Source organism: Pelodiscus sinensis, chromosome 2, assembly GCF_049634645.1.
Source record: "Pelodiscus sinensis isolate JC-2024 chromosome 2, ASM4963464v1, whole genome shotgun sequence".
NCBI classification, from domain to species: Eukaryota; Metazoa; Chordata; order Testudines; family Trionychidae; genus Pelodiscus; species Pelodiscus sinensis.
The window spans coordinates 118,115,720-118,132,032 of record NC_134712.1 but is presented as its reverse complement, the minus strand read 5'-3'; the positions used below and the strand labels follow the sequence as shown (position 1 = coordinate 118,132,032).

At 42.5% G+C, this 16,313-nt stretch overlaps 1 protein-coding gene across 1 annotated transcript in view; it reads left to right on the top strand.

Moving 5' to 3' along the window:
* The window catches only part of PHLPP1 (PH domain and leucine rich repeat protein phosphatase 1), a 232,234-nt gene extending 223,747 nt beyond the window's left edge, over positions 1 to 8,487 (top strand). The window contains exons 16-17 of the mRNA XM_014573530.3: positions 2,246 to 2,474; positions 6,456 to 8,487. Coding sequence (XP_014429016.3) covers positions 2,246 to 2,474; positions 6,456 to 7,580 — 1,354 coding nt within the window. The 3' untranslated portion in view covers positions 7,581 to 8,487. The remainder of the gene's footprint in view (positions 1 to 2,245; positions 2,475 to 6,455) is intronic.
* Positions 8,488 to 16,313: the final 7,826 nt, after the last annotated feature.

Genomic DNA, 16,313 nt, shown 5'->3' with positions numbered 1-16,313 from the left:
TCTTTCTCCATATGCCAATCAGTCAGGATACTTGTTTCCATCCCAGAGCTCTGTTTTTGTGCTGTTTTTGTAAATGATTTTGTTAGCTAGTTACTGCATGTTCTTAACTACCTGTCTTGGGAATTGTGATGTGATGTTGCACACGTCCTAAAATGTTCAAGACCAAAGGGTGGATAGTGTTAGTCTCTTTTCTGAAATGTGCTTAATTTCTTTAAAAGTCTCACTGTTGAGAATTGCTGATATTTAAGGCAGCAGTGTGCCTTTTGTGTCCCGAGACTGATCATTTTGAAATCCTCCTCTCCTACAACTTTCAAAGCCTAACGTATTTCAACTTGTGCCTCTGCACCAGTTCTGATGATCATAAACATCGGAACTATTGGCGAAGAGATGCATTCTAACTGTTTAATTGCCTAGTTTTGACCCTAAAATAGGACTCTTTGAGCCAGGCATAAAGAGATGGCATTATAAATAAGAGGTAGAAAGTGTTTTTGGTGGTCTGAAAACCAGGGCATGTTGTTTTTGAGAGGACAAGAAACAGTGCCTTGGATAATAGAGTGGAATGAAGAAAAGGATCAGTTAAAAGAGGGAAGGAACAGGTTGGAAAAGCAAAGGCAAAGACACGCTAATAGCCTTGACTATATGGTTTCACAGACTAAAGAACTGTGTTAACATGAACTGGGTCCCTTCTAGTTTGGGCTAGGAAGGTCTACACAGGGAAGTTGCAAAGCAACACTTCAGTGCATGCTATGCCCCATGTAGTCTCCACTCTAGAGCCATGGATTTCCTATGTCTGCAAGTTTGTATACACCACACTTTGTAAGTTGCTTCCAGAAAAGATCCAATTCCTATATCCATAAATAGGAGCAATAAGATCAAATTGTGTACAGAAACAGCAGGGAATGTGCCCTTTCCTTCTGTAATATTGCAGCTCTCCATTTTTATCATTGCTTGGGTTGTTGCCTCACTTTGACAGGTGTCAGAAGTGAATCCTGTACTATGATTAGAATCCTAGGTGTTAGACAGGACAAGTACCTAATAGGAGGTTTTGTTCATCCCGTTAGTATAATTTAAAGGAAATGTAGTCTTTTTGCAAAAAGAGATTTCTTTACATGTATCTCAAATACTAGTCTAATAAACGTTTCGTATAACCCAGCAATAGTATTGGTTCTAGTTGGATGTATCCATTTATTGAGGATTAGTACAATTAGTACAAACTTTTGTTTCTCAAGCATTCTTGAGGTTAAAAAAAAGCTAATCGATCTCAGACCTTGGAAAACTGAATAGGGATATTGTCACCACAGGGTTTTTTATATCAAAGTTCTGACCTTTGTTAAAACAGAAAAGTTAAGATAGCTAGGAACATTCTGTAGTCTAGGCCACTTACTGCCAAAAAAGTTAAATAGGGTTTGAAACCCATGCAGAGGTGGAAAAATTGTTAAACAGAATCAATAATTAAATTGCAAAATGCCATACTTGTTTTAAGGAGTAATACAATACTTTGTATTGTTGAGATGCAGGTTTACCCAAGGCCTTCTAAAATGAAGTTCAAATGGGCCTGATAAAATATTCCTTTTGGTGTGCCAGTAGGGTTGTGATTTAGTGATCACAAATCCAATTATAATTGGAAAGTGGTGGTTTTGATTTTTAGGGTGATAACTAGAAGTGTTCTAGTTTGTTCAGGTTAGATAATTTACAGTGGAGCTTTAGCTGTCTGGAAAGTACAGAAAAGCAATGGTTAAGTACTTAAAACTGAGCGGCAGTAAGCAGTAAAGCATTGATTCCAGCTCTTTAAAAATACTTGAGTTTTGGAAACTAAAGCTTCTGGTTCATAAGTGATGATCTTCTTAGATTGTACCGCTAGTCTTTCAATAGCTTTCTAATCTTAATTTTCCTAACCTTGTTAAAGGTTCGGTTTGGGGGAGGGGGGGGGCGGAAGGTAAAATACTCTGTCTGGTAATATGATAAGAGAGCAATGACACTGACATTGTGAGAGTTTCTTTTAATTTAGAATAGATCTGATTGAATTGTAGGTCTCCTTTCTTGTAACGTGCTTGTACATAATTTCCTCTCTACTTTTGGTATAAACGTCACAATCTGAAGTCTTGTTCTTGCCCAGTGAGTCTTGAGAGTCTGCGTCCTGTGATTTGGGATTGCTTAACAGTGGTCCTCTAGTCCTTTCTGTACTCTGACCTCATAATGCAACTTTTCCAGTTAATCAGCAAGCATTGTTTTGTTTACATTGCAGGAAACTTGGAACTGCTGGACAAAAACTTGGAGGCTCTGCTGTCCTTTGCCATATAAAACATGATCCCATGGACCCAGGTGGATGCTTCACATTAACTTCAGCAAATGTGGGGAAGTGCCAAACCGTTCTCTGTAGGAATGGAAAACCTTTGCCTTTGTCCAGGTCTTATGTGATGAGTTGTGAAGAAGAGCTAAAGAGGATTAAACAGCACAAGGCCATTATCACAGAGGTAAGAGAACTGTTGTGTTGGTGAGGGCAATGTTACAGCTGCGACTTCCTCTCGAGGCAATTCTGAGCAACATGCCTAACATATTTCCTTACTATAGAAATAATAAATTGTAGTGTAAAGAAGGTGAGCAGCTGTGCTGGTATTTCATCTTCCCCTTCCAGTACATTTTGTGTCACAGGGTCCAGTTGCTGTTGCTCTGTGGAGATACTCTGCCACAAGGGTATTCAACTGAGCATGTGGGTCTTAAACAGGAGAAGATGAGGAAACTAACCATCTACCTGGACGAGGAATTGCTGGAGTAAGAATGAAGAGCCAATCCACACTGTGTAGGGTGGGAAGTGCACAGAGAGGACACATGAAGTGTCATGTCTTTTCTTTCATTGTGTTTCTGTGCTGCTTCCTGTTCTCCAACCACCTTGGGAGCTGACAGACATAAAAATGAGCTAGTTGTCTGCCAGAATGTGTTACATGGGCTATGGAACCCTATGGCAGACAGCTCGGTAGTAGAGAGACTGCAGCTTCTGCACTGGAAGTCCATTCTGTGGATTTTGGGTGACCACAGGTTGGAGGTAGTGAGCTGCTGAAAGGGTGGAGAACCAGTCTCCTCCTCTGGAACATACTGTCCAAGCGGGCAAGTACCTTACACAGAACATACGTCTGGGGGACTGATTGCAAGCAGAAGAAGAGAGAAACCCATCTTTTTTGGTGGTGTTTTGGCCTGCTACACTCCTACGTAAGGATTTGATGTTCAGCCTACTGCTGTACATGTATAGGTCTATTAATCCTGCCAAGTAAAGGGTGATGGGTAATGAGACTCTAAAATGTGACATGTTTGAAGGGAGCCACTCTGTCACGTACTATAGACAATCAGGGAGCTATCAGGATGTTCTTTGGTAAAGGAGAAGTGAATTTCTGCTTTAAATCTTAAAATGACTCACCAATTACACACACTTTGATGGCTTATCAATTCTGTCAGGCTTATTTATAATACTGAACCCTGTCAGGCCAACTAGATTTTTCTGTTTTGAGTAATTGTAAAGCGCTACCTTTTCCTAGTTTCCAATTACTTTTCTTTTGGTTATTTGTTCTGTAGTAGCCATTGCTGGCATCAGTTGGGCCACATGAATGTAAATCATTGCCTTTGCAGTTCTCTGAATTAGCAGGGCTCAGTTATCCCAGACGAGGCTGGCAGATAACCAAAGACAACACTTTAGATGCTTGCTCTCCTTATCCTGCCAGCTCAGATTCTAACCACTCTAGAATCTAGGGATTTGAAGGTACATGGGATTTGTTTCTTAAATACACATTTTTAATGGTGTTTTCTCTCTTGGCTATTACTCCTCTTCCCCTTGGGAAATGTTGTAGCTAAGAGGAAGTGTAGTAAATAATTGGGGCATGTAAAACATTTCACTACAGCTCAGCTGACTGAAAAACAGACTTGCATTCTTCTATATTTGACTCGCATGCTTCATTTAAAGAATATTTTTTTAATTGTACTTTTTTTAAAGGGCTGAGTTGAAAGAAGCAATGAACTTATAGCTGCAGGAGAGAAGCCATAGCCATGATCCCATAGCCATTGTTCAATATGGATGGGGGCTGGACCATACACCAGAGAAAATAGCTTAAGTGGGGGTAGATGTGACTGGCTAATCAGCTTGGGTCCACTAGCCAGAGCAGTACCCTCCACACATGTGTACAGTGTGTACCATTGTCAGGGATGCAAGATGTGGAGGGGGGTAACAACTGATTTGCTGTGGGCCCCAAAGTGAATTTGTTTTCAAACCCATGTGTGCTACTCAGGTTTGGTCCCACAGCTGCACTTGGTGTGGAGGGACCCTGGAGCAAATCTGAATGGTGGGGCTATCCCAGAAGCTGGGTTGGAGCGGGGAGCCACGCTCATCCATGTGGGTGCAGGAGCCAGGCTGCTGCAGTGGATTGTGGTTGTGCATACCAGGAGAAAGTTTCCAGGGGGGCCTCACGTTAAAGTATTAAGCTTTTTATTTGTCCCGTTCTGCTCCATTGTGAACCATGATGATGTCAAATAGCCTCTTAGGCACTTAAGGTTAAGGTGGATACCATAGGGAGGTTGTGGAATCTCCATCCTGGAACACATTTAAGAGGAGGCTAGACAAACACCTGTCAGGGTGATCTAGATGGTGCTTGGCCCTGCTATGAGGGCAGGGGACTGGACTTGATGATCTCTTGAGGTCCTTCCAGTTCTAGTGTTCTGTGGTTCTTTGTGACACCATAACTGTGCCAGCTGGTGTAAAGTCATTGAGACAGCTAGTGTAGTGAGCTAAACATGAGCCATGAACTTGTGTCCTAATCCCAGTGCTTGCATGTTAGAGAGTGTAGCCTTTTGCAAGACACTTCATAGTGTCTGAGGCCGGAATGGATCACTGTGATCAAATTCGGTCCGCCTGTATAACTCAGACCATAGAACTTCCCGAACACAATTCCTATTTAGAAAAACATCAAATCGCAATTTAAAACTTGTCAGTGATGGAGAATCTACCACAAACATTGATAACTTGTTCCAGTGGTTGGTTACCCCTCACTACATCTGATTTCCAGTCTGAATCTGTCTAGCTCAGCTTTCAGCCATTGGATTGTGCTATATCTTTCTCTGCTAGATTGAAGAGTCTCTGCTAGAGACTGTTGTTAAATATTTGTTCCCCATCCAGATACTTGCAGATGATGAAGTTACCGCTCAGCTTTCTCTTAAAATTAAGTACATTGATGTCTTTGAATCTGTCTTGAAGAAGGCATGTTTTCTAATCCTTGAATTGTATGCATGGCTCTTTTTGAACCCTCTCCAGTTTATCAGTATCCTCCTAAAATTGTGGATACACATAAATATATTCTAGCAATGGTCACACTTGTGCCAAATATTAGAGGCAAAATTATCCTCTGCTTCTCCTTGAAAGTCCTGTGGTTCTTGATCCCAGAATTGCATCAGTTACTTTGGCCACAGCTTAACATTGGGAGCTCATGGTTAATGGATTATTTTACAATGACCCCCAAACTTCTTTCAGAGTCATTGCTTTCCAGGCTAGTCTCCCACCATGTATGTGTAGCCTACACTCTTTATGCTTAGATGTAATAATCTAATTTGAGCTGTATTAAAGTGCAAATTATTTGCTTAAATCCAGTTAGTCAACCCTCTCTGTATCAATTACTTGTCTTCATTATTTACCATTTCCCCCAATTTTGTGTCATTTGCAGTAATTTTGTTTTCTTCCAGGTAATTGATTAAAAATATTCAATAGCATAATGCGAATAACTGACCCCATCGTACACACGCTGATGATTCCCTGCTTTGTTATATTTTGAGACCAATCATCTAGCCAGCTATCCATTTAATGTGCCATATTAATTTTATATAGTTCTTGTTTTTTAATCAAAATGTCATGTCAAAGACGTCACAGGAGTTTAAGGATATTACGTCAACACTATCTTGGCATTTCATTTAAAAAAAAATCAAGTTAGTTTGATAGGATTTATTTTCCATGAACTCATCTTGATTTGCATTATTTTTGTTATTGTCTTTTAATTCTTCATTAAGTGTCCCATAATCACCCACTCCATTGTTTTGCCCAAAATTCATGTCAGGCTGAATTCATTTTGAAAATTGGCACGTTACAAGCTTTCTTCCAGTCATCTGGAACTTACCCCGTATCCCAAAATTTATGGAAAATCAACATTAACAATCCACTGAACCAGATATTAAACTTCTTGGATGCAAGTTATCTGGAGCTGCTGATTTAAAAATGCCTAGCTTCATTAGCTTCTGTTCAACTTTCTCCAGATATACTACGTCTGCCCCGTCACTATTCTGGCTCTTTAGCTATAAAATTGGTGGGATGTTTAGCTGCCACTCAGGGTGAAGATGGATATTTCTAAAATGCTTTCAAGATGTAAGCACTAGGCATTTTTGTCTTTGTATATTCTGAACTTCATATCTTCTTTTTAACATTTCAGGATGGCAAAGTAAATGGGGTGACCGATTCCACAAGAATCTTGGGATACACCTTCCTTCACCCAAGCGTTGTGCCCCGCCCTCACGTCCAGTCCATTACCTTGACTCCACAAGATGAGTTCTTCATTCTGGGTAGCAAGGGATTGTGGGACAGCCTGTCCACTGAGGAGGCGGTGGAAGCTGTCAGAAATGTGCCTGAACCACTGGCAGCTGCAAAGAAGCTTTGCACTTTGGCCCAGAGCTATGGCTACAATGACAGCATCAGTGCTGTGGTGGTTCAGCTCAATGTGACTGAGGACAGCTTTTGCTGCTGTGAGCTTAATGGAGTCCCACCTCCCAGCCCGGGCATCTTTCCCCAGTCAGTCAATGTAGTCATTAAAGACAGACCTACAGATGCTTTGGGAATGCCATCTTCCAGCAGCGGGATGGCCTCTGAGATCAGCAGCGAGATCTCCACTTCTGAAATGAGCAGCGAAGTGGGGTCCACAGCCTCTGATGAGCCCCCTCAAGTAGCCCTGAATGAGAACAGCCCAGCCTACCCCAATGAGCAGCGCTGCATGCTTCACCCAGTCTGCCTGGCCAATTCTTTCCAAAGGCAGTTATCCAGCGCTACCTTCTCCAGTGCTTTTTCTGACAATGGCCTTGACAGTGATGACGAGGAGCCAATCGAGGGTGTCTTCACCAACGGCAGCCGGGTAGAAGTGGAGGTGGACATCCACTGTAGCCGAGCGAAGGAGAAACAGCTGCTCCACGTCCCTGTGGAAGCCAGCGATGAAGGCATCGTCATTAGTGCAAATGAGGATGAAACTGGCCTTTCCAGGAAAGCAGATTACTCAGCCACTGGTACAATTGGGCGGCGACGGGGCAATGGGTCTGTGGCTCCTCAGGAAAGGAGCCATAACTTGATTGAAGTAGCGGCCGATGCACCTCTCAGAAAAACGGGGGGCTACTTTGCAGCCCCAGCCCAACCAGATCCAGATGACCAATTCATCATCCCGCCAGAGCTTGAAGAAGAGGTAAAGGAGATTATGAAACAACACCAGGAACAACAACAACAACAGCAGCAGCAGCAGCAGCGGCAGTATCAGATGGATCAGCTGCCAGACTATTATGATACACCATTATGACCCAGTCTGAATACTGTTCAGAAATAAACTAACGAACAAGAAGACACGAGTGCAGGACCCACAGAGGGCACACATTACAGCAGGGGTTTTACTACATTTTGTTTTCCTGACCCTGCCACTACAGATAACTGCAGCTTCTCTTTCTGTTTGTTAGTTTTAATATCCACTGACACTTGTTCTAGAGAGGATTTACCAATAAGATTTAAACTAGTTAACTTTTCCCTTAACATATCAAGTGTAAAAAAACAAAAGGTTTAATATATTGCAGAGACACATTGATGATGTAATTTTTTTTAAAGGGGTCATTTTTTGTTTGTTTGGAAAGCAGGGCAGTATGCCAGTGCTAAATGATTAAGTAATATTGTAATACTGTATTTCTTTGAGAAAGAAAAAGGCTTTTTTGGTCTTGAAAATGATAGACATTTGTAGAATATGGAGACTAACTCCTAGGAGTTGCTTTACTCTTTCAGATGACTTAAAGTCACTGAGATTCACTAATTTTCTCTGAGAGAACAGTTGTTTGGGGAATTACTGTAAATAGATCTGTGTTGTATAGTGATGCTTAAAATGTTTTGTAGTCTTGGCATAAGGACACAACCTGAACCGACTTCTGTTTTCTTGACTTCTTGGGCCATGGTTGTCATATTGAGTGGCTGTCCAAGTTACCCACAAATTTAGGTGGCTCTTAAACCATAGAAAACAGCCTGTTTTTCTTCTGGTCTCTGTTTGTTTTCCTCTTCCTTTTACAGACACATTTTATTTGTGTTCCTTATTGCTGCCACAACCAGCATGATTGTATAGAGCTCATTTACTGTAGATCATTTACATACCAAGAGTTATATTAAAGCAGAATGCACAAATGAACATGTCATAACTTTTGTTATAATAAAAACAAAATTTACAAATAGCGAGAGACTGCTTTTTTATGTCTGAGCTGCTGGATGTGTGTATTTTCTGAACAAAAGCTCTTGAAGTTCTTTGGGTTCATCTGGGTAATGTACGCTGTTTAAAATAGTGCTGTTTAAATTGGTGTCTGAAACTGGAGAATTTTACAAAATGTAGGAAAAAGCTATAAAAATAGATTACCCAATACTTTCACAGTGAAATCATATATCTTACAAAGGACCTCAAATTCTTTCCGGTAAATATTGCATTTAATGTTACTGGCTTTTTTTCTTTCAGTAGCACTAATCCATTGTCAGCTCTTCCTCCCAAACGCTGTTGATGAGATTGGAAGATTCGGGACCATATATGGCCTGACTTCAGACCCCACCACCCTCCTTCAGAAGGATGGAGAAGTTGAGAGAAATGGAGGTTAGAAATGGTAAAGAAAAGGGGTTGGTTGGGGTGCAGAAGAAGAAGGGGAGAGAACTGTGAATAATTTAGAATTTGAGTTGAATGGTAATTGGGCCTTTTGTAACAAGGAAAAAAAATTCTGCTTTAGTTGAGAAGTGATGACACCCACTTCTCAGACTCGCTTTCATTTGAATGCTGCAGATACTTGATATCTTGATGGATGAATCAGTGTTTAATAACAGCTGATGTACCTCCCTGCGGCTCTGTTGAGTCAACATCTTATAACAGGAACATAATATGGGTCAGGCTCCTTGGTCTGTTCCAGGGCCTGATGGCGGAAAAGAGAGATTTCCTTTCATACAGATTTTTGACTAGTTTTCCCTCTGAGGATTAAGAGATGGAGAATTAGGGGGGCAAATACACAAGTACTGATTTTCAGTTTGGCAAACACCGATTCACACTACCTGTCTAGTGTAGTCTAATGCAGAAGGTTCTAACACTCATTTCCCATTAGTATCATTAATGAGATCAGCAGGAAAATGGACAGCTATGGAAGTGTGTTAATTTACTGCAGAATCAGCTACACATTGGGAGCACAAATCACTGTTGTTCTAAAAGAGCTATAAAATACAGTATTAAAATAGAGCCCAGATTGACAGCTTTTAGGCAGGTAACGCTTTTGGATACTCTTTGATAAATGGTTCTGAAATATGAAAATGCACTGGTAATGATTCACTTTGCTCAGAATAATCATACTTAATGCTCTTGACACAAACTTAAATTTTTCAGATATTGCCTGAGCCTATACAAGGGCCTGGACAAGTGTACATAAGTTAGAGCTTCCTAAGTAATTGTTAAACTTGGCTGGACCCCAAGGAATAGGAATATTCTCAAGTGCAGAGTCCATTGTTAACAGCACGATAATATTAATTACTGCTCTGTCAGTGAGCAGGGTTCTTATATTTTCTTGAATTGTTCTTATATTTCTGTTCAGTGTAAATGCTTCTGTGAACTAACATTAGAGACAGCATATAGGTAAGTGAAATTTCCTTTTCTATTAATAGCTTCAGTTGATACATAGGCAGTGTGTGCAGATAAGAGGGACAAAATGGGGGATTCTTTCTTATGAGCCTGTCTGACCCTAACCTCAGTAATCCCCCTACTCCTCTGTGTCTGATCTTCTTTGGGTTTCATACAGAATGTTCTCTTTCAGAAAGGATGAGCCATTTCTTGCAGAAAATGGTTAGCCTTTTCTTTTTATGCTCATACCTGGTAACGTAAAGACAGTCAACATTTTTAGACCCCCAAATCTTTCTGTCCTCTACCCTACTACCTATTTTGTTAAGATGAGTGACTGTAAGGTCACTGTACTAGGGGCTTCTGTAGTCGTATAATGCCAGGATTTGGCTCAAGCTGTATTTTGGATTTCTTTGCTCTTGTGAGAGAGGGTTTTGTTTGTGCACTTGCTGATGCTGTCCTGACAAGCCTGAGATGCCAGGCACTGAATGGACAGACCATAGAGACTGAAGTCTTCACTCATCTTTCCGGTGGTCCCTCCAAAACAAAGATTCTCAACCTTTCTTTCTGAGCCCCACCCGCACATGCTATAAAACTCCCTGCTCCAGCTGTGCCTCAACAACTGGTTTTCTGCATATAAAAGCCACGACTGGCAGTAGGGGATAGCAAACCAGGCAATGGTCTGGGGCCCCAAGCCACAGGGGCCCCTGCAAAGTTACATTGCTCAGGCTTTAGCTCCAGGTGTCAGGACTCAGGGCCCTGGACTTCATTCCAATGTGATGGGGGCTTTGGCTTTCTTCCTTGGGCTCTTGCACATCTAACATTGGCTTGGCTTGGCAGACCCCCTGAAACCTGCTTGCTGCCCTCCTGGGGGATGTTGGACCCATGGCTGAGAACCACTGCTGCCAGAGCATGCTGAAATAGGCAAGGTGGCGTGTGGCATTAAGTCAGCCTCTTTCAAAAGCTCTTTTAAATAAAGAAGGATTCTTCCAGTGAAGAACTGGACTATATTGGGAGGTCTGAGTTCAGTTCCTACCTCTGCCACAGACTTCTTGGGTGACTTGGGGAAGTCACTTCTGTGCCTAAATTCTCCAAGCTGGCTAGACACCATGATGCCATAGTGATGATCACCCTAGAAAAGCCAAAATTAGGGAGGGTGGGCTTTGGGTTTGAATAACCAATTAATAAAAATCAGCAAGAAAGAAGATAAATTGTCATTGAATAATGAAACAGAGGGAAGGAGGTGCTTGGAGACAGACAAAAAATGTTAATTTTAATGCGTCCTTAGAAACATGCAGGAGGAGAAATTGGAGACAGGCAGAGGTGCCTAATTGAAAATAGGGGAAAGGCTGCTGGTGGTGAATGTAGTCTTCATTGTTTTGCAGAAAATTACCTTTAATATAAAACGAGTGTGAGAAGAATAACTTCATTTGTTTACAGTATACATTCAAACCTTTTTTGGAATTTAGAAAAATATTATTTCATCTTGCCTGCTGACAAACTGCTCAATGCATTTTCTTGTGGATGATGAATCATAGGAATTTTGCTAGTGTGTTTCAAGCGTGACTCTTTAAATCACATCATCTTTTCATTTCTAAGTAATGAAGTGATTTTCTTATCTCTTTAGATGATTTATTGCTTTCAGAATGAGCCAACGGTATCTGTGTAGATTCAGTCTCTTGCTCCTAAAACTAATTACTTTACCCCGTTGAAGTGGCACAGGAATAGCAATGCTTAAAAGGACAACAGTTTCAGTGATCTTAATGTGATCTTTTCCTCTTTTTGCTTAGAGATTATACGCACTCACTTGCAAGCACAATTACTGCACCAATGGACAGACAGCTAACTATTCAGCTTGTATGTGTGAGTATAGTAATTCTACACTACTCCAGAGTGCTGCACACTAACTATCCATGTATCCCCGCTGCTGTGCGCGAAAGGTCCCCTACTGTTCACTGACCTACTTTTGTTTCAAACCATAGTAGGTCACAGTGAATTAAGGAATTTTTAGTGCACAGCAGGCTAGTGATTTAGACCCCAGATTTTCACACATTAATGTTTCACCCTGACAAGCCTTTGATTCAGCTACACCAGAAAGCTGTGAAGGCTGAAACTGTTTTAGCTTGAGAGTCATTTAGTCTCTGGTAATTTTTCATGCTAAAAGTAATTTAGTGCTCATTTTTACCAGTCAGAGAAATACGATTCTGGTGTGTGGCTGACTTCTCAAATCTTTTAATGCATTCAGAGTGCAGTTTTTGTCATACATGCATACATCCTAAATAAAAATTAAGGGCCCAGTGGGGAACACCGCCAGATTGATCCATCCCCCTGCCATTGTAGGTTTAGAATGTCCAAGTTGGATCTGTTTTTATAGCATTTGGTAACAAGACAGTTGATGAGTGGGGGGTGGTTTAAACATAGGCCAGAGTTTTCTCTCCCAGATTACATACTAGCTCTGTGTCTATAAAATTTCCCACAATGGTACTGCAAATAGGTTCAGGTCTACAAGAGAAAGCTGTAAGAGCGTGGCTGTATTTGGTCAGTCTATTTCAGCAATGCCTTTGAATGGGCTGATGCAAATAGGGGATTAATGGTATAAAAGAGGATTTCTCAATTAGTGGCTTGCAACCAGTAAACTAGATTCAAGAGGTTTTACCTCGCCACCTGAGGGGGTGAAGGGAAAGCTCTGAAATTCTGCAATAACTAGGACTTAGAGGGAACAATGGGAAGAAAGAGGAAGTTTGAACCTCCACGTACCCTGGGCCTTCCTTGCTCTGCTGTATCTCCAGTCCTGAGACAGCTCTTCTGCTCCTCTTCTCGTGCTTATGCCTGTTACTGACTTGTCCTCCTCCCTTCCCCCATTGGTATCTCGCTTTTAGACCTCTTGTGTCTGCAGATTCTGCTGCTCCTGACTTATGCTTAGAGTTCTTTTCCAGACTACTTTGTATTGCTTATCAAAACCCTAGTAAAAATGGAAAAATGTTTAAAGTGCAGTTCTACTCAGAAAACTGGCTCTTTGCTTTAAAAAAAAAAAAAAAAAAAAGTGTGAGTTTGTGCCCTGTAAGCTGGGTGCTGGGCAGCTGCCCGGGGGAGATTCAGATGCTGATTGGCAGAGCACCCACAACAGACCACAGCTGGCAGCATGTTTCTGTTGGTGGTGCACAAAGGTATGTGCCTTGGCGCGCGCAACCTAATTTATTCTGCACATGGATAGAAAAACTGAGAGGGAACATTGGTGAGGTTCCATGTTTCTTATGAGTCTTTGAGTTAAATGTGTCACTTTGCAGTGCAACTACAAAAAGTTGGTTTCTTTACTTGCCAGCCCTGAAAACTACCTGGGATATAGAAATCCAGCTGGCCTCTTTTCTCCTTTAACATTGCCAGTGATTATAGTTCTGTCAGCCTTCAGTTACACCTTGTTTTCAGGAAGGCTGCACCAGTGTAACTGGAACTTAAGAAACAGTTAGGGTGTTATTTCATAATATGAAATAGCCAATCTCCCCGTCCCCTAGCTATGTTGATTCCTGCAGGGCTAAACAGGAGTGTAAGGAGATAAATATTGTTATAAGATGGTGAAACCTTGTTACAGGTTGAATTTAAACCTCACTGAAGTGGACAGGTGTGAACTCATCCTTCACTTAACAGAACTGCAAGCATAAGCTTTCACCAATTACAAAAGGGGTGTATATGAGCTCACCGGGGAGGTTTTGGCTGAGTGTCTGTTTGGGGTAAGAAGGTGTGCATGTATACGGAGAGAGATCTAAAGCAGATGAGAGACAAGAGGGTGTGGCAAGAAAGTCAAGCAGGAGCCTAAGCATAATATGACCCTGGAAAAAGCTAGACAAAGCTTTTGAGTCTGGTGTTGGCTAAAGAGGCTTGGGTGGAGTAAGAAGCAGCTGCTTTTATTCTTGGTTCATTCTGTGCAGTACTTGGTGCATTCCTTCTGAATAAACAAGATTGCATCAAAATAAATATCAGACGGCATCAAGTGCTACTCCCACATGGAACGTCCCTGAAGCCCTGGGTTTTGACAAGCCACTCAAAAAGGATCAACAACATTTTTAACACTGAAGTGAGCAGTATGGACTTGGAGTACAGACAGGAAGTTTCTACTTTTGAGTACAACTATCCCTTGTTTACATTCCAGAGACAAATCATACGTACGTGTTTTAGAGAAAATTAGGACACCTTGATTGTGAAAGAAAGCTAGTTGTATTGGTGTGCTGAAGTATTCAAATCAGTGACTTGTGAATAAAATGCTTTTTCATTGTAACCACTACCAAGGAAGAAGACGCCAGCATTACAGCAAGTTTGCCAGGCAAACATTTATACTTTGATGCTGAAAAATATACTGACTATATGGATTGTACAGCACTGTGGTAATTTAACTAAAAATTCGGTAATGATGGAGTAGACCACCTAGAAACAGGGGTGTCTTCCTCCAGGAAAATAAATATATTAAATCAGACTCTTGCATTCCAAATGAAAGAGTATGTGACTCTTCATGAGCCTTTGAGACAAAGCAAAGACCCATTTCAGTCTCTTGAGCTATGTGGTACTTGATTCTTCAGGCTGTCTTCTGAAGCACCTTCCTTCATCTAGGGACACTACTCCAAAGTCACTAAGCATGGCCTCCATAGGGATACACATCTTGAAGAACCTCAGTTACTGTGCAACCCTTCTTCTAGGCTGAGTTAATAGCAGCAGGGTCCGGGTTCAGGACCTAGGGCTCCCCTCCCAACAACGTAATGCAACACTGGCTCAAGCCCCCACCCAGTGACCTGGGAAATCTTACACACACCCCTGGGCGCCTCAGAGGCAATTCTTCCCCTCTCACAAGCACAGAGTCTCGGTATAGCAGCAAATCTTTAATACGATGAGGTAACTGACATCAGCATTCAATTGGGAAAAACACCACAACTAGGATTCATAGACCAAACCAAAGACCCACCCCCAGCCAAGCATCACCCAAAGTCCCCAAGAATCCAACACCCCAAGGTCTACACTGGCATGACCTTGCACAAGAACCCTTTTGTGGAAAAGTTCTTGTGCAAAAACTCTTCCAGAAGAGAGCGTCTACACTGGCATGTGCCTTTGCTCAAGAGATGTGCTTTTGCGCAAGAGCATCTGTGCCAGTGTAGACGCTCTCTTGCGCAAGAAAGTTTTGATGGCCATTTTAACCATAGGGCTTTCTTGCGCAAGAAGGCTTATTCCTGAGCGGGAGCATCAGAGTTCTTGCACAAGAAACCCTGATTTCATACATTAGGATGTCAGTGTAATTGCGCAAGATCGCACCAATGTAGACACGAACCAAGAGTTTCTTGAGTCCAGCAGCCCAAAAATCTCCCGAAGTCCGACACCTCAAAAGTCTCTGTCCCAGGTCAATGCCACCCCAGGGTTCAAAAGCTTACCTGCAGGGTTTTTACCTCCCAACCTGGGTAGAACGGAGGAGGCAGGGATTGATACACCTTGTGGTAGGCCGATGGCCCCACCTCTCTGCAGGGTTCTGCTGCTGCCTTTAATACGAGTCACTCCGCCACACTCCACCTGCTGTCCTGTGAGCTGCTCCAGCTGTCCCACAAACTGCCCTGCTCCACCTCTGTCTCGTTCCACTCCACCGGCTGGCCGCCTGCCGGACATTCCCACCAGCTGCTCTGCAATCCGCCTGCTGCTGCTCCCACCAGCAGCTCTAGAAGCCACCTGCCGCCATGCTTACTGGCTGCCCGCTGGTTTTTCCCACCAGCTGCTCTGCTGGGTTGTCCCCGCAAACTGCTCTGTTAGCAGCTCAGCAATTTAGCTTCAGGATCCCCACAGCACTCAGCGATTTCAGCTCTTTAGCAAGTTCAGCTCATAGAGGAGCCTCAGTGCTAATGCACCATTGGCCAAAAGTAAAGTCAGCTCAGCAGCCTGAAACTAGACTCCTAATGGAATCCAAATTAGCTCTGATATTCCACAGTGGAGCGAGGAGGGGGTGCAATTGGTGTTTCAGGTCCTCAGACGGGGACCCACCACCAGTTACAAATACTTGTCCCCAGCCTCTCACTTCACTGGGTTTGGAATCCATGCCCCTTGTCTAGCAAGTGCTACTTAGTTGATGGCGAATCCCTCTGTCCTAAAACAGTTCCACTGTCCTTGATTCACATAATCAGGGTAACAACACTTTATCCCCCCTGCCTCAATAACTGAGGGTATGTCTACATTACCACCCTAGTTCAAACTAGGGTGGTTAATGTAGGCAACCGAAGTTGCAAATGAAGCCCGGGATTTGAATTTCCCGTGCTTCATTTGCATCTTGCCGGGCGCCGCCGTTTTTAAAGCCCCACTAGTTCGGACTCCGTGCCCGCGGCTACACACGGCACGGAGTAGGTAATTCGGATTAGGCTTCCTATTCCGAACTACCGTTACTCCTCGTGGAATGAG